General features: G+C 38.2%; 1 protein-coding gene across 1 annotated transcript; it reads left to right on the top strand.

Annotated features, from left to right (window-relative positions):
• Positions 1 to 5,020: 5,020 nt before the first annotated feature.
• Positions 5,021 to 20,363, top strand: LOC128382392 (palmdelphin-like). The gene is made up of 7 exons (XM_053342382.1): positions 5,021 to 5,068; positions 7,515 to 7,595; positions 9,976 to 10,106; positions 14,633 to 14,747; positions 16,411 to 16,435; positions 17,570 to 17,680; positions 19,105 to 20,363. The coding sequence occupies exons 1-7, from the start codon at positions 5,024 to 5,026 to the stop codon at positions 20,361 to 20,363; spliced, it is 1,767 nt and encodes a 588-aa protein (XP_053198357.1). The 5' UTR covers positions 5,021 to 5,023.
• The last annotated feature ends 4,343 nt before the right edge of the window (positions 20,364 to 24,706 follow it).

Genomic DNA, 24,706 nt, shown 5'->3' with positions numbered 1-24,706 from the left:
TAAAAAAACAGTAAGAGTATTGATAAAGAGCTGGACTGATTAGGATACAATTCTAACTATATCATCCCTACAGCTGTAGTTGTTATATTGTGGTCCGACCCTCAATATAATACAATAAAGCTGCTGCTACTACTACTAGTGGCTTTACCCTGTCTATAGGTTTAAGGCCCACGGTGTGCCATAAAATGTATTTTTTTTAAATGAATAATAATTGTATTAATTGTTTAAAAGTCAAAAATTATGTGAAAGTGTGTAGTTTTTTTCTGTTTTTCCTTTTTTCTGCCTGTTTTTGCTGTTTTGAAGAGTGTGCATATTACTGTAAGTAGCATTGGTCTACAGTGGTCTGGGTAGGTGTCAGTAGTTTTACTTAAATGGAGGATGGTTACCTCAGCTTAAGTACAATCTTGGGATATTAACATTTTACTTTATTTAATTAGCCTAAGAGTAGGATTTTTTCAACATGACACAATGACACAGTGTGGGGCAGGCATTGAAAAACAGTTAAAAAACATTATGCCCTTACTTTGTAAAATATATAATATATGTCAAATCTAATCTAAAAGTCTTCCTCCACTGGAGGAGTTATACATGATTCACAGTTCAAAAAGTTCAGAAGCTTATTTATCTTCTACTGGTGCTAAGTTCCCCTCAGTTCAGCCTCTGTGTGAACAGGTAGTCACTCTGTTATGATTGGCCAGCTTTCCAGAAACTAGCTGAGGGGCACATGTGTCAGAGGTGTGTTCAGTTACCTCTGATGCAAACCCAACATTTCCTTCTTTACTACTTCAAATTAAAAGCTTTTCAATTACTAAATAATGGGAGGCTTTTATTGTGGAGAATTTACAGGAAATTAAACATGTTACTCACCAAACTGGCAGATACAAATCCACACAACAAGATATTTGGAGCTGTTTGTTGCACAGATCAGTCAGGGAGGAATATTGCAAGAGGAAACAGCCACAGTGATGATGATGATGATGATGATGATGATGATGATGATGACAATGTTTTATGAAGAGCTGCAGATAATCAGCACACCTCCAACAGGTAAACTACTTATTTGACTTTGCAGTGCTGTGTCATGGTGCAAACTCAACTTGAATCATGGCTCAGTGTGACTGTCCCCAAAAATAATGGGAACATAATGTTTGTGGAGAGGATCAGTGAACTTCTGTGATGAGTGCTGAGCAGATGACCATTTAAAGAAATCTGTCTGTAGAAAGATGAGTTGGAAACAGAGTGATCAGACAGTGTGAAGCTACTTTTTTGCTCATATGGATTCATTCTACACATATTTACCTCATTATTTGACACATTGGCCATGTTTAATATGGACATTCAATATATATGACTGAAAATAAGGAAAAGCATGATATGATAGGTCTAAGAGGCAACCAATGTTAAAATATTAAAATGGGTGTAATGTGTTATGTCCTTGTTCTCTCCTGCACCAGACTTCTGAATCAACTGTAACTGAGATTAAATGTGTAAATGGATTGTCTCAGTTAATGTGAGCCTGTTCTGGTCTTTTACCGGCAGATGAACTTTAAAAGCCTTCAAAGATGTGTTAAGTAATCTCTTGGTATTATTATTTCATTTCATGGTTAATATGCCACATAACTGCAACATCTGCAGTATGATTATGGAAGTGGACCTACTGTATGTTACACGTCTTTCCTCATCTCTGTCCTTCCCCAGCTGTCACCTCTCTACTGTTGCTATAATAAATGAGAGAGAGAGAGAGAGAGAGAGAGAGAGAGAGAGAGAGAGAGAGAGAGAGAGAGAGAGAGAGAGAGAGAGAGACTGCAGCATATATATCTCGACTTGTCACTGACATTATGCAGCATGCACAGTAACCACTCAGCTACCAAGGTACTCCCCAAAATATATTTAAGAATAAATTCATGTTTCTACTATCTGATTGTAGAGCAAAGTTTCCCACCACTTGATTATATAATTAGAAATATGAGAGAGGCCTTTTACACCATCGATTCATGTATCTCAATGATCTTGACAATGAGATGCTGACAATGCCACATACACTGTACCTCAAAGTGAACCCTACCACCTTTTCGTTGTACTGCACATGAACCTTTAAAGTCCTTGTAAAGTAAGAATAAATGAGTTTGACATACCACAGAAAAGTGTGTTGTTAACCACCCTGCCAAATTTGAATGAGTAAAAAAATCACCAAATATATGAAATTAAGCTTCAAAGTTCTGTAAAAATCAGCCTCTTTCTCTGCCTCTTCCTACCAAGTGTCACCTGTCAATCAAAGTCACCACCTCTACCAGAAACATGGACGCTACGTTTGAGAGTTTTCTGCTGCTAGCTCAGCTGCTAGCTCGGTGGCTAACTCAGCTAACTGGCTAACTGTAGACTGTAGACTGTAGTAGTGTGTGTTGTATTTATACCTCTACAGCAGCAGGGGCGGGTAAACCCACTAAATCCTGAACACAGAAATGTTGAAACACAGTTTGTGAAGCCTAGCTCCACAATTTAAATCTAAATGGTTGAAATGTTTTTTACACCTTTTTTAGAAATACATTTATGACCTATTTAATGTGTTTAGAAGAAAAAGTCTGATTCACTTTACACTGTCTTTAAATCTCCTCTGATGTCAAAAACGAAGCAAGTAATGGTGAACCTGGACAGGATGACATTTACCCGGCTCAGGTGCTACTAGCAGTGTGAACACTATCAGCACATGAATAAACACGTCCCTGCTTATCTCTCACAGAGGGTCACATTACCTGTACAATATGTATCTCCAGCAATGTCACATTTCCTAATGATCCTTTTTATAGCACAATATATATGTACAGTATATAGTCACCACATAAATAAACCTGCTCCCTACTTATTCTGAGGATCACATTACATCTACAATAGTATTTCCAGCAGCTTATGAATACATATGAGGATATGTGATTGTGTTGTGCTGAATGATGTCAGTGTTCCAAGTGCACTCATGAGAGGTTACTGCTTTTATTTTAGTTTGTCATTGTTTGTCCCAAAGTCCTTTAGTCGCCACATGTTTCAATGACTTTAGATGATCAAGTAGCCATGATTGATGATCTTATCTGGACAGCACTGGCATCACAGGTGTGTGCTCATTTGCTTGGCCAGGCCTGCCAGAGTTATACTGTTTGTTTGCTGCTGATGTGTTAACAAGCCAAAGAGTCAGCTCCCTGACGTTTATTTATAACTTCAAAACATTAAATCACATCTTAATAACAAGCTTGCAAGCAGCTGATTTTGGCATTTGGGATTGTTGGCGTTTATGATTGCTACTCAAAGATGCTTAAATGATGTTGATGACATGTTGCTGAGCTTCTGCTGAGAAGATAGAGCTCTAAGTTCAGTGTATATACATATTCATTGACATTACAGTGCTCAGTAGCAATCTGATGACAATGAAATAAGATAGAAATGCCCATAAATAAAACTAGACATGATAACAATGTAAACATGTATTTTTCCAGTAATAAGAGCTGAGCAGTGGAGACAGAGAACGGGTAGAATAGTTTTTTTTTAAATGCATATATTTATTTAAACAAGTGTACATCACAATGTATACAATCACTTCTTACTTCTCTTCTACAGTGCATTATTACAGGCCGTCATGTTGAGCTCTCTCTCTCTTTCTCTCTCTCTCACTCTCTCTCTCATAAAAAAAATCATCATAATCTCTGTAACTGTTGATGTTCTTTCAGTAATAAACAGATTTCTGAGCGCTGCAGGGATGAGTTGAATTTGAAATCTAGAATTGAAGCTTTGTGATTGGCTGACTGCAGGACCTGCTGCCCTGTCACTGTTTCTTTAATGATATATTTAACATTTCCCAATACAAAAACATGAAAGTATCCTTGATAACTCAACAATATGATAGATCAATTTCATTTGATTCTGAGAAATAAAGATATAAATCCAGTTATTATGGAGCAGTCTAGCTATTAGACACTTTGATGAGGAGAACTATGAGATGTTGCTGTCCTCTCTGCAGAGGCTTATAGAGCATCTTAACCTTCACTGACTCACTGTTCTACTTTATTACACACAGCTCTAATATAGCCTGTTACATTCCCTACAGTTGTGCCATTCATCAGGGTTAAATCAATCATGTGTCTGACATGTCACACAGATATGATACCTCTATTTCTCTGTCTGTCTCACAGCTGATATACGCAAATCCATATTGTGTGTTATAATGTCCTGCAGTAAATCACTGGTGACAGGGACAAACACTGTTCCAAAGTTAAACTTTCACACAGTATGCTGCTGACCTTTCACACTATGCTTCCAGTTACATTATAGCTGTATGGAACTGTATACAATACACCACTTTATAAAGATGCAACAGAAATCATGAAGTCTCTCAAGTCTCTACAATAAAACAACTTTCTAAGTTACAAAATGTCATATTCCTTTGAGGGTAAGTTTGACTATTTGGATAGTTTTCTTCCTGTCAACAAATCTCATGTGCAGAGCCAAACCCAGAAGGAATGGATCCACTATGTGTGTATCCAAAGTCTGATGTGATTCCTCTGTGCCACAGACAGACCCGGCCCTAACCAATGTGGCGCCCCCTGGATGGACGGCGCCCTTAGCATTTGCCTATACTGCCTATGCCACGGGCCGGCCCTGGCCACAGAGCTCAACAACACATCAATTAAACACAATATGGCACTGCAGCATGAACACACGCACACACACACACACACACACACACACACACACACACACACACACACACACACACACACACACACACACACACACACACACACACACACACACACACACACACACACACACACACATTTCAGACACACATACACACATAAAGTTAGGCAAGAGAGATTGAAGGGTTTTTTTCACTTGGACCTGGGTAATGTTTCCTAGTAAAAACCTGAGCTGTAGTGCCAGAAAAAAAATCTGGACTTTAGTTTCTGAGGTTGAAGTTATGATTTCTCTTCCAAACCATTTACTGTCATGTACTGTGTCTGTTGTGCAGCTCATCATGGAGGAGGCTGACCTGCTGAAGGAGAGGCTCCAGGCCATCACGGTAAGGATCAGCTATTTTGCCTCTGGTAATATCAGGAGGGAGATAAACTCTTTATGATTCCAGATTATATGTGTAGAGTTCTGCCTGAATTGGTATTCTTATTATTTTTGAGATTATATCTATTTTTAAGTGAATATATTTGAATTTATATGAAGAGATTATGTACTAGTTGAAATAGTTCTCCCACCTTTAAGCCAGGTAAACCTTCTCAAATCAATGCTTACATCTGCAGTCGATGTGTTAGGCTGTGAGTATGACTTGTGTGTTAAATCCAGTCTTTACACACAGTTATATATCAGTATTTAACTTACTTTGATCAGGTCATGTTTATTTGCAGTGTCTGCACTGGTTTCATATTGTAACTGATGTGTTTACTCATTCTGTTCTACAAATTATCTTCACAAGCAGATATTTGCAATGACAAATATCTGAACAAGATAATTCTGTTTTATCCAATATGGAAACAACCAGCAAGCTGTCAGCTAGAGGAGGATTAGGCTTAGGGTTAGGGTTAGGGTTGGGGTTAGGGTGCATCCTTCAGGTCTTTCAGCCAGTGCTAGATTGGTGGCTGCAGAACTCCTCCATCACACCAGATGGAGCCACCATAATAATGGCAGAGGATAAACGGCCATACTGCTTTCAAACCAAAATATAAATAAGTGGCTTTGTAAAAGAGAGCTTTTCAAATGCTGTGTGATGTCTCTGTAATTTCCACTCTCTAGATGATTCTAGCTATATAACTAACTGCATGCCAGTGATTCAGCGCTGTAATATTAAGTGGAGAGTCCAAACAGGATGTCATGATGCAGCTGACACAGGAGAATTAAAAAAAACAAAAACAAAGTGTGGGTGTGTAGTTGCAGGATAGCAGAGCTGTAGAGGAAAACCTTCACAGTTGTGTCTGTAGATATGTAGGTCAGTTCCCCTGATAGAGTGGAAAGACACAGCACAGGTTTCATCTGTGATAACAAGAGATTAACACAATGCAATAGAAACGAAGACAAACTGAGATTGATTGAAGATGTACTTTTGGAGCTGTGAAGTGATCATCAACATTTCTTTAACTGTGTGAATTTCAAAGTTTTACACAGACAGGAAGTTTTGGACTTACTATGCACAACACTATATTCCATATGCTGCAGCCATCTTTGAAACCTCTTTCAAAGTCTTTTGCAGCCAAAAATGATAGATGATTGTCTATTGGTTTATTTGCACATAATAAATCATATTACGCACAAACATTGTGTGTGTGTGTGTGTGTGTGTGTGTGTGTGGGGGGGGGGGGGGGTAACTTTATGTGTATTTGTATTTATAAGTTGAATACAAAAGAAATAAAATAAATAAATTCACACTGCACTAGTACCCTCAAGGGCCCCTGGACACTGAAGCTCATGTCCCCCAAACAAACTTTTATTTTATTCTGATTGGATAACACTGCTATTATTGGAAACCTTGTTTTGTTTTGGACATATGAGGTTTCTGACAGTGACCATAATTATCAACATCAAAAGAAGCCCGTGTCGTATTTCTGTACAACTTGACAAAAAAAAAAAAATCTCCCTTTCTGCTCAACGGTCCCTGGGCACGTGATCCAGCCATGCTTGCAACAGCATCATCTTAACTTCAATCAGACTCCCACAGGCAGGAGAGGGGGGGGGGGGGGGCTTAGTGAACTTTTAGACTCATCTTAAAACCCCTCCCATTTCCATCTCACCAAACATGATGACTAGCTAGCATGTGCATGTGTGGCCACATTCTCCTGATTACAGTGCTGATCCTGGTACCAGTTGTCTCGGTCAAATGGTTTTCATTGTCCAGACATTTCAGTGAAGTGACATCAGTAAGTTTGACAGTGTGAGACAGACAGAGACAGGACCATAAATACCAGCAGACGTCATAAGGGAGATCCCCTTTCACTGAGGCTTAGTGCTGCATTGATCCTGGATCCAGGAGCTAATTTTAGTCTATAGAGTGACCCCCACCTTCCCCCTCCTGCCTTCCCACCTCCCCCCAGTGTGACATCCAGGAACACAAGGCTTGCTTTTTGATGCTGAGTTAATTATTAAAGCCATTAAGCAGTTTGTTTGTGATTATCCAGGCAAGGTTTAAATGCTATAGTGAACAGGTGGACATACACACACACACACACACACACACACACAAACAAACACACACACACACACACACACACACACACACACACACACACACACACACACACACACACACACACACACACACACACACACACACACACACACACAAACAAACAGGTAGGCTGGATGAGGTCATGAAGGTTGTGTTGCTGTTTATTGCTGGCTGTTGGTGTGTTGGTGTCCAGTTGTCAGCTCAAGGTTGAAGAGTCAGCAGTAGAGGACAACAGGTGGAATAGTTTCCATGCTGTAAAGTGTTCACATGTAAACATGTGTTTGAATTTCTCCCACAGGACAAAAGAAGAATCCAGGAAGACATCGCCAAGAAAAGAAGAGAAATCGAGGAAGAGAAACTGAAACTCCAGTACATAAAGGTAATGTTTAGTAACAGTGAGGGAGATCATTCACCAGATGTATGAAGATCTTATTCAAATGATCAACACTAAAATAGAAAAATGTAGGCAGACACTGAACATAGCCTGTAAAGACTCCCTGGAGGAATTCTGGGATGAAGATGTTATAATTTCATTTACTGTCTCAAAGCTAATAACACAGCAACAATCTCACTTCCATCTCTGAGCTCAGACATCTAAAGCTTACGAAGCAAAGCCAGACCTTCATTTCACAAATATTAACTGGGATAATTTCACAACAGCTGAACCGCTACATATTATAACTTGTAATATTGCTATTTCACTCCCACACATATGAAAGTGTTCACATTCTCATCTGCATTGTGTACTGCAGTTAGAGAGAGGGATGGAGCTGACCACTCATTCAGGAATTATTGTTTATTATCCAGCAGAGAAGAGGAGATGCTGTTTGGCTGTAGTGATTGGTGGAGAGAGCATATGTTAGTGACATAATGCTGGACTGTTTATATTTACTACACTACCCATCATGCTACATCCTGTATTCCCTCCTTGTGGCCACACCATGCCACCATGTCAGCACATTCAGCTTGAAATGAGAGGCAATGACCATCATTTTCTATAAGGTGAGATGGTCTTAAACTTTAGAACAGGTTCAGCTACAGTGGAACTTGCTGAGATTAAGTTGGACGTGTTAGCTGTGTCAGACTGAGCAGAATGTGCCCCCCCTCTAGGAATATACCCGCACCCCCACCTACCCTCTAACCCCCTCACATCAGTGGTGGTCACTTGTTGACATGCACCAGCTGTCAACATTGAACTGAGACATGCACTTTCTCTCCAAATGCAATAATGCACTGTGCTGCTAATTGTTCCTTCTGTTCTTTTAAACATGTTTCAGTTTAGTGAGTAACATGTATAGCAACTCTGTGTGTGCGCGTGTGTGTAAGTACACAGGAAAATGACAATAACCTAAATCTTGAGTGTTAAACAGGTTCAGCTAAACTGCAACTTGCTGTGATTTTTAAATTTTATTCCATTTTCCCTTTTATGATTACAGACTGGACATACAACACGAACAATACATACAAAAACGTTGTAGAACAGCATATATGCACAAGAGTAAACAAACAAAAAGGGGAGGTAGGCATCAATTAATAACATACATCAGTACAACTTGCTGAGATTAGAGCCCAGCCAATATATCGGCTGATATTGGCCTATCACAGATATATTGGTATCAAATTCTTATAAGTTATATAGGCCACATTTTAATTCAAGTTTAATATGTGCAAGGTTTTTTTCTCAGTTTTTTTATTCATAGCTAATTATAATCGATGAATTCCCAGCTGTTTACTGTCATTTTATACAATAGTGTTTATTTTTAAACTGTAATACATCAATATCCAGTGTTTATATGAAGTGTTTGATAACAATATTTGAGGGCTCACTGCAAAAAAATGTGTGTTTATGTATATATTCTGTACATATAAGATTATCAGCCGATATATCGATATGCTCCCTAATATTGTTATCGGCATCGGCCCCTAAAATCCAGTATGGGTCGGGCCCTAGATGAGATTAAAGTAGACATGATAGTTTTGTCAGGCCGAGCAAGAAGTCAGATGAACAACAGCTAAACTGCAGCTACAAGTTACCTTGTGAGTTACTTTGTAAGCTTCACTCTTCACAGGTGAAGCAGAGGAACACCACACAGCTGTACACTGTAATTCAGAAAAGTGGAATTAAGCATTTAGTTTTTCTGGTTCTGCCAATCATACCACTGACTCCTGAGTAAAGGGAACAATATACAGTACAGTGTATTTTATCAGTCCAGTTGCACATTATCAAAAATATATTTTATTAGTCTAATAAAGTAAAGTAATACTTACAATTCACAAATATTATTATATAAGACCGAGAGTCCGCTCTCCTCAGTGGTTAACCTGCGTAGTGGGGAGTTATTGTTACTACATCTAACATTACTACCAATACAGTCTACAGTTAGCATAGCTGCCGAGCTAGCAGGTGAGCTAGCGGCAGAAAGAGCTGTCGCGTCCATGTTTCTGGTAGAGGTGGTGACTTTGATTGACAGGTGACACTTGGTAGGAAGAGGCAGAGAAAGAGGCTGATTTTTACACAACTTTGAAGCCTAATTTCATATATTTGGTGATTTTTTTAATCATTCAAATTTGGCAGGGTGGTTAACAACACACTTTTCTGTGGTATGACAAACTCAGAACACATATTTATTCTTACTTTACACTGACTTTAAAAATACAAATATATGCAAAATACTATACTACTATATACTAATACTGTAAAACACTAATAGTGAATACTGAAGCTCAGACTTGTGTGTGTTGGTGTGTTTGATTGACAGAAGAAGGCTCTGAGGGAGCAATGGCTGATGGATGGGCTGACCCAGCAGTCAGAGGAGGAACAGCAGGCCCAGAAGCTTCAGGCTCAGGATGAACAGCAGCAGAGTGATAAACTGCAGAGCAACATCCACAGGTAACCTCTCCACTCCACACACCTGAATGGGACCAACACCCCACTCTGAACACAGGAAGCCTCGTGCAGGGACAGCTGACAATTATATTTTCTTCGTGTACATTGAAAGATGTGAAGACAAAGTGAGACTTCATTGATTCCTGTGAATAAAATGAATGTGTTGCAGCAGAGAGTATAAATAAGAGACATACTAATATACTGGATCACACAAGCAGTGAGGAGAGATGAAATGAGGGAATTGGGACCTGTAAAGGATAGATTCCACATTGATTTGGCAGCCATCTTCTTGTCCTTTTGTAATGAAATAGCTGAAAGCCTGCTGAACAGAGATATACCACCACCTGCTGGTCACTTTAAACCTAACTGACAAACCAAATAACAGCACCAGCACTAGTGATGGCTCTAGTCTGTATTCACCATTCAAATGAGATGAACACAAACACTGTCTCAACCTGTGCTGTGGACATACTGAGACACGCCTCACACCTCCCACCTGCTCATTATCATACAATCAATAAAGAAACTAGAAAATGTTTTATGGGCAAACCGAAAAAACAAGAACAAAATTAAACTAAATATGTACTGGCTGAGAAGAGAAGAGGAAATAAGAAGTTAATTTATCAACTGTCTGGAGATGAACAGAAATAAAGACAGTAACCAGTGGGTCCATTATTATGTCTAACACTGGACAGGAAGTGCTTTGTTGACAGCTTCCTGTTTGAGATTGTTTGTTTCTATGACCTCATGTCTGACTCTGTGCATGAGGTCTACACAGTGGGAAGCAGACAGGGATTAAGACCAGAGTGACCAGACGTGAACTCTGTCAGGAGCATGTGTGTCAGTCAGACCACAGACAGTGATTACTTTATTACATCACAGGGCGACTTAGTCGTGGCTTAGTGTGTGTTTGTACACACAACACACACAAGATCTAACCCTTTACATAATGTACACAAAGCAGTGCACTGCTGGGAGAAATTATTTTCAACAATTTGTTGTAAAGCATGAAGGATGGAAGTGTCAGGTTTCAAAATCCTTTTGATAATTTCTGTTTTCTTCTTTTTCTTTAAAGTCTTCAATTAGTCCAACATATAATAATATAGTTGTGTAAAAGTACATATAATTCACAGTTTGGTTTTGGGGTCACAGTTCAGTAAGATAGAAGCTATTGTTTCACTATTGAGGTAACAGAGCATATTTTAACAATAGTGTTGCACTCGGTCAGTTTTATGGGTCATGTGTGTCATTCTGATGGCAGCAACAAGTAGCCATGGTAACCATCGTACATTGGTTAAGCTGGCTAGCATCTAGCTAAGTGGTGTGCTGCCAAAATTGGCAAAATTTGCACTCTAGAATTATTGTTCTCTATGCAGGAAAAAATACAGTAACAGTCAAAAGTTTGGACACACTTTCCCATTCACATCAATGAGAAAGTGTGTCCAAACTTTTGACTGGTACTGTATTTTTTTTGTATATATTATTTATTTATTTATATAAATTCCCTCCAGCAGTATTTTACCATGCAGATAGTGTTGGTGTTATTTCTACAGGTTTTGAGATAACTGGTTTCTGTCTCCACCCAAACACAGTGAAGGTGATAGAAATGTAATGTTCTAGACAAGCCAAGGCTAGGTCAAAATGATTCTCAGTCTAATTGGTCGCTTTCTATTTCTGTGGGTCTGTCAGATTTTCTACTCTCGGAGGTGTTAGAACTGTGAAAGCCTCTATTAGCAACATCTCCTTTCAGAATAAAGCTCCTTGATATTCCACAGACTGAACTGTAATCAGGTTTCATAGAGTCTATTAGTGAATAAAGTAGTTCCTTATCTCAGAATATGGGGTCTCATTAATAAAACAGTTGCTTTATTCTGCAACTATGTTTAAGTTATGATTGCTTAACTGAAGTTGTTTGATGTCATTTTGGATGACCATTTCATCAGTTAGTTTATGTGGTTGAGGTGAAAAGGAATCAGTATGTGCATGCTTAATATTGGGGAATGGCACACCAGACTCTCATGAATCGTGCCACCTGCCACATCTTGACATCTTTGATTTCAGCAGCTGCTGTGCTGCTCTGCTAGTGACCTTCTACACTCTGGGTGACGCAGTGCTGATGAAATGTTGAGCAGACTTTGAATTAAGATTTGAGGTGACTTATATCTTTACAAATTGAAAGATGCTAATGAAATAATTATGGCTCACTACAAACACAAGTAAAGATAACACTGCTGGTTTGAATGTTTTGTTAACATGGATCTATAATGAATGTGTGATATGAAGGGAAATTAAACATGTGACAGGATTATTAAACAATCTTGCTTCAGTTCACCTCCTTATCATCTACGTCGCCAATTTCCTCTGTCTCCAAAATGTTCATACACATGTGTCAGAGTTTACACACAGGGTTAGAGTTTCATGCCTCCATGCACACATTCCATGGGAAGAGGCATACTGTGCGGGAAGTGGTGTGTGCCTGTTTCAGGTCCCATTTTGTGCATATGTCATTACATTACAGGTCATTACAAGTCTTAAACCAAAACCTATATTTACTTACTGAAGTCATGTAATGACATAATGAATATATAACCTGTATACCAACAGCTGCCATCACATGACAGAAGTTCCATGTTTAAATTACTGAATGACAATTGGGCCAACTCATGAGCCTCATGAAGAAGCTCCTGTCAGCCAACGTCTGTCTTTAGTCAATAAACCATATGAGCTTATCTGCTCAACACTATTCTCCATTCTGAATGAACCTGCTCACTGAGGGACCTCTAATATGTGTTGATGCTAGAACAGGACTGAACTTCACTCACCGTTATTGAGCAGCCTGACAGCTCTGTATGCTGAGCTGGATCAAAGCTGGCTGAGAGAAGGCACACAATCTGTGGACAAAAATCCCTGTCTCAAAAACCCATCAGCACTCAGGATGGGCTCTGATAGAACCCTGACCTCTGTGTGATTGACAATATAGTGCTCTCAATAGGCCCAAAAGATCTGTTGTTTATGAACATGGACTCTCTAGAGGTTTAAGAGTTTTAAATGGTCTACTTTTCTCATTGAAAGTCCAGTTGGTTCTAAATGTGTGGAATAATGAAATAACTAAATATACTTATTATTTAGTTTCATAAAACAGAACTCTAGTGTGTTTCCCCCGTTGGTGCATTTAGTTTGGGCAGGTGTGAAAGGAGTAATCACACTTGGATGCAGACCAAAACAACCAGACTGAGACCTTGTTGAACAGGTGATCTCAGTCTGGTTAGAAACAAAGTCAGGTGTGGTTCATTTGTGGTATGAATGTGAGCTGACCTCAATCCGACCCAACTGCAGGAAACATTGTGCATTTTGGGCTGTGCTGTGCTGAGGAAGAGCTTTGTAATGTAAACATGAATCAAGGGTTGCCCTCTCCTCATCAGCTAACTGTAGGCAGCACGTCTATGCATAACATGAAGCAACACATTGTTTGTGAGATGTTGCCTTGAAGTTAGCTTGGTGTATCGGCCAAATGATTTCCGCAACTATACAGAGATGCCAGTTCTGCTGGTCCATGTTGGAGAGCTATCCCAGAAGAGAAACAAACTGTACTTTCTCCACCCGCCAGATTTCTGACCAATGACTGGAGTGACAGCTTCCAAGCAGCTTTTGGTGATACATTTTGGGTCGCTTGAAATTTTGCCTGTTTGACACCAAACCAACCCAAAGGCAAAATGTAACTAAGTAGCAACTCATCCACTGATTCTGACCAAAGTGAACAAACTATAGGTGTGAAAAGGCCCTGAGATTTGTAACTGCCAACATGGTGACACATTATTTAATCTGGTATGCAAACCCTCACTTCACAGGAGAAACATTCATAAATACAAAGCCGTGTTTTCAAATAATAAGGATGTTACTTAAACTGATGAACTTAAAGTAAAAACTAACATAAAGTAAAGTGTTGGGTCACCATGTAGCACCAGAACAGCTTCAGTGCTCCTTAGTATTGATTGTACTGTCTCAGTCTTCATTTAGTGTTTTAATGATGGTGGTGCAGAGCACTGTCTAACACATTCATTCTAAAGTTGGGTTGAGATGTGGTTACAGTTTAGACCAGAGCATATGATACCCATCATTTTCATCCTCATCAAACCAGTCAGGAGCCCTCATGCTCTATGGATGGAGGCATTATCATCCTGGAAGAGACCATTCCCATCAGGATACAAATGTTTCATTATAGGAGAAAGATGATGTATTCATTTGCTGTGACTGTGTGGACCCAAACCATGGCAGCAAAATGCCCCACAGCATAACAGAGTTACCCCATCCCCAAATATTCAGACCTGGACCAGTTTTTCCATTCTTTTATCAAATGTCTGTACATTACAAGCAAACACAGCAGTACTACCATTAATGTTTGACAAAAGAAAAGAACTGAAGTGAGTGTGTTGTGCTTGATTAAAAAACATTCATAAAGTTTGCTGAAAATACAGTTCAGCTGAGATATTGTTCCAATAATCAACACAGTTAACTGCTCTCTTGTACAGAATGGAGAAGGAGATCGAGGCTTTGGAAGCACAGGAGCTCAACATCTCTGCCAATGAAGAAGTTATTCTGAAGCGATTAAAAGAGGTGGAGAGGACGGCTGAGGACATCATCAAGGTAGGCTGAAATAAACTAGCTGATGGTTAACACTCTGCTTGCTTTATTGGCTCTTACACTGCTGTCTCTGCTACTGTATGCAACTTCTTACCCAGAGGCAATGAAGTATGGTGATACATGTATCTGTCAGCTTTTAACAAACAATTTGCTGTTTGCTGTTTCCTCCTTACTTAATCACCAAACACGTTGATTGTCAAAAAACAACAAAAGAACTCCAGTGATTTCACTTTTCACTTTTCTGCAGTGATGTAGTATTACTTTTGAATCATTATTAATCCAAAGATTTGCAGGTTAGTTGAACTGGCAGCTCTAAATCGCCCGTAGGTGTGAATGTGAGAGTGAGTGCTTGTCTTTCTGGACGTGTTACTAGGCAATCATACAGAAAAACAGTACTGCTTATAAAAAATACAAGAGCCTGGGTTGTGCTGCCTCAATTGGATCCAGTCAGTTTTCCAGTCACAGGTTTGAAGGTCTGAAGGTTTATCAGGTGCAGTTTTTCCTTCAACTCCATCTCCATGGTAAAAAATAGAATTATTGCATTTACATTACAAAGTACTGAGGAATCTGCTTTTTTTTTTTGGCCAAGACAGTGTGTTGCTGGGTGATGCTACATTATTAGCGCAAGTTTCAGATTGAAGTCTAATAAATATGATTCTGCATCTGCTAGTGTTTTATTATTTATTAATATATACAACCTCGAAATCTGTTCATACAACATATACATTTTAAGCAGCAAAATTATAATTTGAATGTGAAGTCAATATACAAAACAACAACAACAACAACCAAAAATGAGTGTGCAATGTGGTTCACATTATTGCCCTGCAATGCAATGCATAAAGCAGCTGGAAGAGCTGTGCACAGCTGCAACAAATCATAATACCATCATTTGGGGATAAAAAGCTTCATTGTGAGGCTTAATTAGCAGATTTTGTTTAAATTGGATGGGGCATGCATATTTTCCTGTTAATATATGAATAGAGGACTGTTCATTTCTTTTACACTAACTGTGGAAATAATTAACTATAGAAATGACTGTATACAATGCACCGTGAATATTACAAATAGACGTCTTGATTTATATGTAATTTGTTCTGATTTTATTCAAAATGAGTGAAAATAGATTCATCTCTGATAAACTTCATGTACAGCCTCAACTGAGCTCACAAATGTCCTTTTAAGGTCAGAGAAAGTTTCATTTACACCAATAGGAGAGTGTCACATCTGTTGGTTATAAGGAGACGAATTTTGGTCAACTTACCAAATAGATACTGGAGCTGTCTATGAATATATGCGCTGAATTCAAATATCATTGTTCTTTACTCACTCCATGCCGCCTGAGGCTCTTCTACTAATCTCTGCTGGTTTCTAACAAGATGCACTTGCTGAGGACTGTGTGGGTGTGCTCTGGTTCACAAGAGGCTGCTTTGAGTGAATAAGGTAGCAGGTAAATGGATTGCTCACATAATGGAAGTGTGCAGTGTGTCGGGATTAATATGCATGATTTGCTTTCCGGTTGCTGTCTGTATTGAGACTTTAACAGAGTGAAATAACTGCTGATGCTAAACACCAAAGCGCCTTTTTAATGTGCAGCACTTCTGTGATGTCGGCTTCCTGTTTCTCTCACTACTTTGACCCTCAACTACTCTGTCTTCATCTGTAGGAGATAAACGCAGGGTTCAACGCAGGTAAACACTTTTATGGCATTCTGGTGTGTTGTGATTGGTTTATTAGTTGCTTCATATTTATATATGTTATTGGTAATGTAAAGCAAGGTTCTTGAATTTTAACTTTATTTTGAATTAGTGAAAACTACCATAGTGTGCCAGACCAGTCTGTATTAACATACTAAAAAAACTGACATTTTGACATACAGAGTCATTTTAACCTTGGTTGTTCATCATACCCATACAGACAATCATGGCTTCAAAGTATTTTCTCATAATCACCACTGATATCCACTATCTCACTTTCTTCTACCTCCAAAAATAACACAAATATGATTTTCCAGATTGGAATCTTTTAAATTTCAAGATAATGATGTAAATAGTTATGTCATGAAATAACCCAGGACTAGTATTTTGTGATGACAACTTCATTATCTCATCATTGGGCACAACAGAGGTTGAGAAGATGGATATCGCTCTCAAGTTTGTGTCAGGAGGAGGCTAGCCTTGCTTAGCTTCGCTCTGTCCAAAGTTAAAAAATACACCTTCCAACAAATCTAAAGCCTCGGTATTCATTAATATTGTATAATATTTTGTATCTTGTTTAATTGATCTGTACACAAAAAGAAGCATAAAACAATTTGAGGAACAACAGTTTATCTATCTGCCCAGTATTTCTGCCTGACATGATTAGTGGCTTCAGTACATGTATGATGCTACCAAACCTGCCGACCCCAAAGTTACTCAAACAAAAGAAAATGTTAGATGCAACATACTGTATTATAGAATTTCAAGGTGTATTTTTGCACATTGGACAGAGCCAGGCTAGCTGTTTCCCTCTGTTTTCAGTCTTTATGCTAAGCCAGGCTAACCACAACCTGACTCCAGCTCTGCACTTAACACAGGTATGGGATTGATAACAATCTTTTCAATCATTACTCATATTTTTTCCCAAAAGTCCCTTTTAAAATATTATCTTTGGATAATGTGCTTAAAAACATAACATGAGCATCATGTATTATCATAAGAGAAAGACATACCTGAGTCATAATCACAAGATCATTATGAGGCAATCTTTTAAAATGGACCAAACATGATTGCTCTTGGGTTCAATGGTGTTTTCTTGTACTTAACTGGTCATATTATTCTTCTCAGATGTGACACATCATGCTCCCTCACCACTGCAAGATATCTCATCATATATCCAGCTGACACCAGCAAAAAGCTCTCCCATATGTCAGCCTGATAGTGAAGAACCAAAGAAAGGTACAGACATGATAAACCTGCTGGACATGCTGAAAAACATTGCCTGTCTTGCTGTTTGAGCATACAACCGTCACGATAATCTGTTGGAAATATAGAGAAGTGACAAACAAATGTACAGAAATACAGTGTAATTTAAACTGTGGAGAGATTTTCATTGCTTACCAGCAGTTCTTCTGATCACAGTTCAGTCTCTCAGCTCACTCGTTATGCAGATATTCATTTTTTGCTCTTGAGGCATAGCTGTCTGCTACTTAAGATTGGCTGCGCTGACTGAAAACGCCTCCATGGCTCCATTATGCTATTTTAAAAGCTGTAATTTTACATTTCACCAGATGCAAATTATTAAGCAATTAGTTTTCACTGTGAGGAGAACAGAACAATTTCATGCCTACCATTTTAGGACTTTGCTGAAGTCATACATCAGAGAAAGCAAAGTTTTCATCAGAGAGAAAAAAGGACTAGAGCACACTCCAGCCTTAAATAATGCAAATATATGTATCTCCATTACCATGTCTATTCAGCCAAAATGGACAAAGACAGTAGTCAGATACAGATATAGACAAGTTACACAAGATGTGCACGTGTCGCAGGAGATTAGATTGGATAGGATTTCAAATGTATTGGATAACTGATCCAGTGCCAGTATCCAAGTGCAGCACTTCAATCACTATAACAGTCAACACAGATATACAGTAATGTTACATTCAAATCATTACATAAATGGAAGCAGTGCATTCAAAACTATCCATTACTCTATTTCCCAGAAGGATATGTCTTTCAACAATATGAACATTGAAATACTTGCCCCAGCCAGCATGTCCATGTGGGTTCCACATGGGTTAAATGCTGGCTATGTAGGTACTGTGTGGGCATGGGCTTGAACTGGACACATTTTGTGGGCCCCACATGGTTTCAGTAACATGGGCCCCACATGGGTTGACTGTATGAGCCCCATAAGGGATATAAGTGGGTTTAGCAGGCATGGGCATAAACAGGGGAAATTGTATGGGCCCCATATTGTTTCAGAAACATGGACCCCACATGTGTAACTCACCCAGTTGGGCCCCACCTGAAACCCAGTCAGAACCCACTTGAAGCCTATATGGGCAAACACAGGTGGGGCCACCATGGAAACTACAGACAAACCCATGTAGGACCCATATTGCAGCCCAAATTTAACCCTTATGCCTACATAGACATGCTGGCTGGGGCTTTAATCGTTCCTCCTGTTCATACTGGCCATTAAAAGTCTTAATGTGCTTTCACTGTTTGTTTGTTTTTGTTTTTTTGATTCAGATCATTATGTTAGTTTTACATATGTGCCTAGTTTAAATGATCATATATTTTCAAGCAATATTCAGAAGAAAATTCACTCACCTATATTTATAATCTTTTGTCTTGACCAAGTCTTTTCTCCATTCCAGCTACATTTGCAATGGAGATCAGTGTGGAGCATGATAGAAGAACAGGAAAAAGTCAGGTGGTCTCCACAGCAACTATCACCCCAGAAACCCTTCAGGAGAAGGGGTTAAAGGTGTATGACGATGGGCACAAGTCTGTCTATGCCTTGAACCAAGATGGAGGCAAAATGCATAGTGGAGCAGTTGGTGAGATGACGCACACAGAAGTAGACGAGCTGCTGCGTCAGGCCATAGATAAGAATGTGCCCAGTGAGGTACAGTACCACCAGCCTGTCTACTCTGCACCCTACACTGGAACCAGCAGGCCTTCAACACCCAGGACGCCAAATAAAACACCAAGGCAAACCCCAACACCCAGCCCCAGCCCTTTCCAGAGGGCCATCTCACCTAGAAATGGAGCTCAAAGTCAGTTTGGCCACGAGCTAGAGGGACAGAAAAGCCTAAGCAAAACACCTAGCCCTAACCTCATCCAACCAGACTCCATGTCAAGAGTCCAAAGACATGGGGAAGAAATGAAGCAGGCCTATGTCCACATTCCAGGCCAATTCAAGATTGACACGCCTCCAATTCCACAGCCTTGCTCCCCTCATTTTGGTGCCAAAACTCCTCAAGGTCTAACCAAGAAAAAGATAGATGCAATCAGTCCAAACCAGGCATCTCTAGTATCAGTCAAAGCCACGTCTGATGGAATACCAGCACCCATACAGCCTGTCTACAGAGATTTAGATGGCCTTAGGCCTTCACCGTCCAGCCACAAATCTGAATTAAACCCTGCTGCTCTGATAGAGAGCTCAATCAATTTAAACAGTGCAGAGAGTACTACATCCCTGAAACCTGTCAAAACCCTGCCAGGACAGTCTGACTCCCCAGTCACTATGATCTTCATGGGCTACGAGAATGCAGATGATGAGGAGGATGAAGACATCCATGCTGAGTTGGTGGTCATAGGCAACAGTGATGAAGAAGTTGATGAGGCCAACTATGTTGAAAAAGAAAATGACGAGGAGTGTCTCTCATTCCACCCAGAGGGATATAAGAGCAAGGTGTTCCAACCCAAAATGGGTATAGCCAAAGTTACTGGCTGCAGAGACATTATTGAAGACGCCTATACAAACAGTGATGATCTGGGGCTCCACAAGCCAACGTTCATCCACAAACCGGGAAAGCACAGTCCCTACCTGCAGGGACGGGGCATAGATGAGTCTACAAACACAGGCAGCATTAATATGGAGAAGATGAAGCTCTGCTCAACAGGAAGATAAGAGGAAACTTCACCCATTGCTCAGAATCTGGGTCACTGAAGAAGCATTATAGGAATAGAATGTACATGTAGGTGATTTTAATTGCTGATTTCATCATCTAGTCCTTCAGTATGTTTCATCAAGTTTAATAGGTATTGTCTATATTGGCTGAAATGTCTAACCTGCTGACAATTCAACAACAGTGATCAGCCTTTCTTATGAAATTACAAGCAACAACCTTTCCTCTCATGTCATCTGTTGCAAAATGCTTATCTTGACACAACTCTATCTTGTTGGGACTGGAGGAAACAGCGGACAGCCTCAGACACTGGGTGTCTGGGTGATTCTGAAAGCTTTATTGCCACCCTCTGGCAAATTAGCCTCATTACACAGTCTCAATAACATGAGCAGAGTAAAGCCCTACCAGTGCAGTTTACATGGCTAAAGCAGTACACTTTATATTTGTGTATCCTCTCCATCATAAACTGCTGTTTGTGTGTTTGTTTTTTAAGTTAAGCTTGATTAAGGCCCCTTCAAAGCACAGCTAGCCCACTTACTTTAATAGATTATTGTGGTGTGACAATGAATCACTTGATTTGCTTGATGATTTACTAAACTTTAAATTTCCAAAGCTTACCGTTGAACTTGTGAAAATTAAGGACATACACATTTTTTTCATCAGTTTAAAATCTGCAGTCATGAATGTTCTATGTTTCTTGGTTTGGTTAAGGCCCTTTAATTCCTATGAAGGGAAATCTTAATGCTACAGCGTACAATTATATAATAGTGTACTTCCAACGTATTACTTTTGTCTTTCAACAATGCCCCATGCACAAAGCCACCTCCATATAGAAGCTCTTAACAGTTTGCTATAGAAGATCATCATTGGTATGCACATCAAATGTCCAATCATCCACATGAAGCATGAATACATTGTTTTTAAACCATTAAAAAGGCTTTATTTACAGTTTATAATCATTCTTAACGTGTGCCTTATTTAAAAGTGGTACCTTGTTTCAAATGAAGGTGTAAATCCTGCCACAGTGAAAACTTTAGTTTGCATTTCTACTGTAACCTGTCAACTAAATGATGTGTGTGCTGCTACTTAATCTGTGATTAAAAATGTCCTCCTCAAGTGATGGTGACAGTGTCATTTTTGGAATTGATACATTCACCTTTTTTGTAATTGCAAGTGAATCAATGCTAATATATAGATAAATACTACAGTTAATTGATTATTTGAATCGAGTTAATTGTATTAGTCACCTGTGTTCATCCTCAGTCAGTGCAGCAACCTAAAGCTGAGACCAACACAAATACACAACTAAATACAAATATGAATACGCTTATACTGACACGTGTGTGAGTGTTTATGTGTGTGTATGTGTGTCTGAGCTGTTTTGCACAAAGACAGGAAGGACAGCATGTGTGCTCTCGTTCTAGTCTGCATGGACACAAGGACTGACAGCTGAGTGAAATGAATGTTGTTTTTCTGTCCCTCATGTGAAACACTTGTCCTTAGTGGCTGTCTCTCTCTCTATGTTTCTCTGTGGCGTTATGAAAAACATGGAGGAGGGTGGAATAAAAACGAGGTGGCACTTTATCATGCTTAAAGGATACTGTTATATAACAGCAATTTCTTATATAAGACAAAACCTGAAAAGTGAGAAACCCATGGCCATCTTTTGTTCTTATTGTTGCGCAAATTAAATATTTATTGTGATTTTTGTCTTTCATTTGTTGGAAGAACATACTTTGTATGTACTGTATTTTGGTTGGTAAGATGACTCATATTCCACTCATCAGGGTTAATTGCAGTCAGGATCACATTGTGGATGTACTGTGTTTGTTTACTGGAAAGAAGAAAGATAAATTCAGTAGACCGTGGAGCCTCACTGATGTACAACATCTAATCTGACTGTTTACAGTTACAAACCAGGTGTGTGTATATGTAGACATGATGATAGGAACCTTTGATGCCATCATTATGAGGTTTCCATTATAGCAAAAATGTAATATATAAAGAAAACAATTTAATACAAAAAACTGTCAATTTAGCAATTAATTATTGGCAAATAACAGGTACAACATTAATTAATCTGCATGACTTTTAACTGCAATTTGCCTGACCCCCCACAGTTTTATTTACATATTCATTTATTTTTACTGACGTCTCTCTGAACTTGTTCTCTCAGTGTCCTGCTGTATAAGCCAGGTGAAACACTATAGTAGCAATAAAAATGATCAAATGATATACATAGCACTTTTTAGATTAGCAGTATTTGCTTTTTAAATATATCAAATCTGATGAATGTGTGACAATCAAAGGAAACACTTATATTTTAAAGCTGCATATGTTTGTTTGTTGTTTTTTTACTGCATTGACAATACACATTATACATATGCATATGTACATATTATCACCCCATAAATGTATTATGGCAAACATGTCAGCCAACGCCTGCCTATTTATACATACAGCTGACACATGACATCACTCTCATTTATTTTGAGTTGTATTTGTGTTGACCTGCTGAATTTAAGGCCAGTATTCACTCTTCTTAAATATCTGACTCTTGAGCTGCTAAATGCACCACTATATTCACCTGCTCAGTGTACCTGCACACACACACATACAGTACAGTTAATACTTAACACACTGATAACTCACATATAACATAAATATAGGCAGCTAATATCTGGAGGCAGTATGTAAGACAAATAGATGTGTGTGTGTATATATAGTATGTAAAAAACAAGACAACAGCTTACAATGTCTCTGTACAGTACAGATCAAAGTATTTACTATAAACTGTAAAGTGTATGGTAAGAGTAGCGGAAGAGTGAGGCCCAATAAATAAATGAATAATATGGGTAGTGTAATACTTAATATGCATATACAGCAGCCTGTTTAGATTCACATGAGACAATAATGGAGAAAGTTGACTTGTGATTTGTTTATGAAATATATCATTTATGCAAACTAATCACCAGGCAAAAAACACTGATTCTTCAAGACTGAATTTGTTTATCTTAAAGTTTTATACAATATCTGTACAAGACAGGCAGTGTAGTTAAGGGTAGAAAAAAGAGTTAGTTGTACCATAATAAAAGAGATAGTTGTACCATAATAAAAGAGATAGTTGTACCATAATAAAAGAGATAGTTGTACCATAATAAAAGAGATAGTTGTATCATAATAAAAGAGATAGTTGTATCATAATAAAAGAGATAGTTGTACCATAATAAAAGAGATAGTTGTATCATAATAAAAGAGATAGTTGTACCATAATAAAAGAGATAGTTGTATCATAATAAAAGAGATAGTTGTACCATAATAAAAGAGATAGTTGTACCATAATAAAAGAGATAGTTGTATCATAATAAAAGAGATAGTTGTATCATAATAAAAGAGATAGTTGTACCATAATAAAAGAGATAGTTGTATCATAATAAAAGAGATAGTTGTACCATAATAAAAGAGATAGTTGTATCATAATAAAAGAGATAGTTGTATCATAATAAAAGAGATAGTTGTATCATAATAAAAGAGATAGTTGTATCATAATAAAAGAGATAGTTGTATCATAATAAAAGAGATAGTTGTACCATAATAAAAGAGATAGTTGTACCATAATAAAAGAGATAGTTGTACCATAATAAAAGAGATAGTTGTATCATAATAAAAGAGATAGTTGTACCATAATAAAAGAGATAGTTGTACCATAATAAAAGAGATAGTTGTATCATAATAAAAGAGATAGTTGTATCATAATAAAAGAGATAGTTGTACCATAATAAAAGAGATAGTTGTATCATAATAAAAGAGATAGTTGTACCATAATAAAAGAGATAGTTGTACCATAATAAAAGAGATAGTTGTACCATAATAAAAGAGATAGTTGTACCATAATAAAAGAGATAGTTGTATCATAATAAAAGAGATAGTTGTATCATAATAAAAGAGATAGTTGTACCATAATAAAAGAGATAGTTGTACCATAATAAAAGAGATAGTTGTACCATAATAAAAGAGATAGTTGTATCATAATAAAAGAGATAGTTGTACCATAATAAAAGAGATAGTTGTATCATAATAAAAGAGATAGTTGTACCATAATAAAAGAGATAGTTGTACCATAATAAAAGAGATAGTTGTACCATAATAAAAGAGATAGTTGTACCATAATAAAAGAGTTAGTTGTACCATAATAAAAGAGTTAGTTGTACCATAATAAAAGAGATAGTTGTACCATAATAAAAGAGATCGTCCACTAACCTTAACCAGGATGACCTGGATGGCCTCCCTTTAAAGAAGTAGTAACTTTTAATCAATCAATCTTTAATCAATCAATCTTTATTTG

This window comes from Scomber japonicus, chromosome 21 (genome assembly GCF_027409825.1).
Source record: "Scomber japonicus isolate fScoJap1 chromosome 21, fScoJap1.pri, whole genome shotgun sequence".
In the NCBI taxonomy this organism is placed as follows: Eukaryota; Metazoa; Chordata; class Actinopteri; order Scombriformes; family Scombridae; genus Scomber; species Scomber japonicus.
The sequence above is the reverse complement of the archived record's forward strand: the minus strand, read 5'-3'. Positions and strand labels throughout refer to the sequence as shown.

What these genes read in the sequence shown, in the direction of transcription:
- LOC128382392 (XM_053342382.1), top strand. Translation starts at nt 5,024, where the DNA reads ATGGAGGAGGCTGACCTGCTGAAGGAGAGGCTCCAGGCCATCACG. An exon ending in TGAAACTCCAGTACATAAAG is followed by an intron (nt 7,596 to 9,975) that starts GTAATGTTTAGT and finishes TTTGATTGACAG; the next exon opens with AAGAAGGCTCTGAGGGAGCA. An exon ending in TAGTGAAGAACCAAAGAAAG is followed by an intron (nt 17,681 to 19,104) that starts GTACAGACATGA and finishes TCTCCATTCCAG; the next exon opens with CTACATTTGCAATGGAGATC.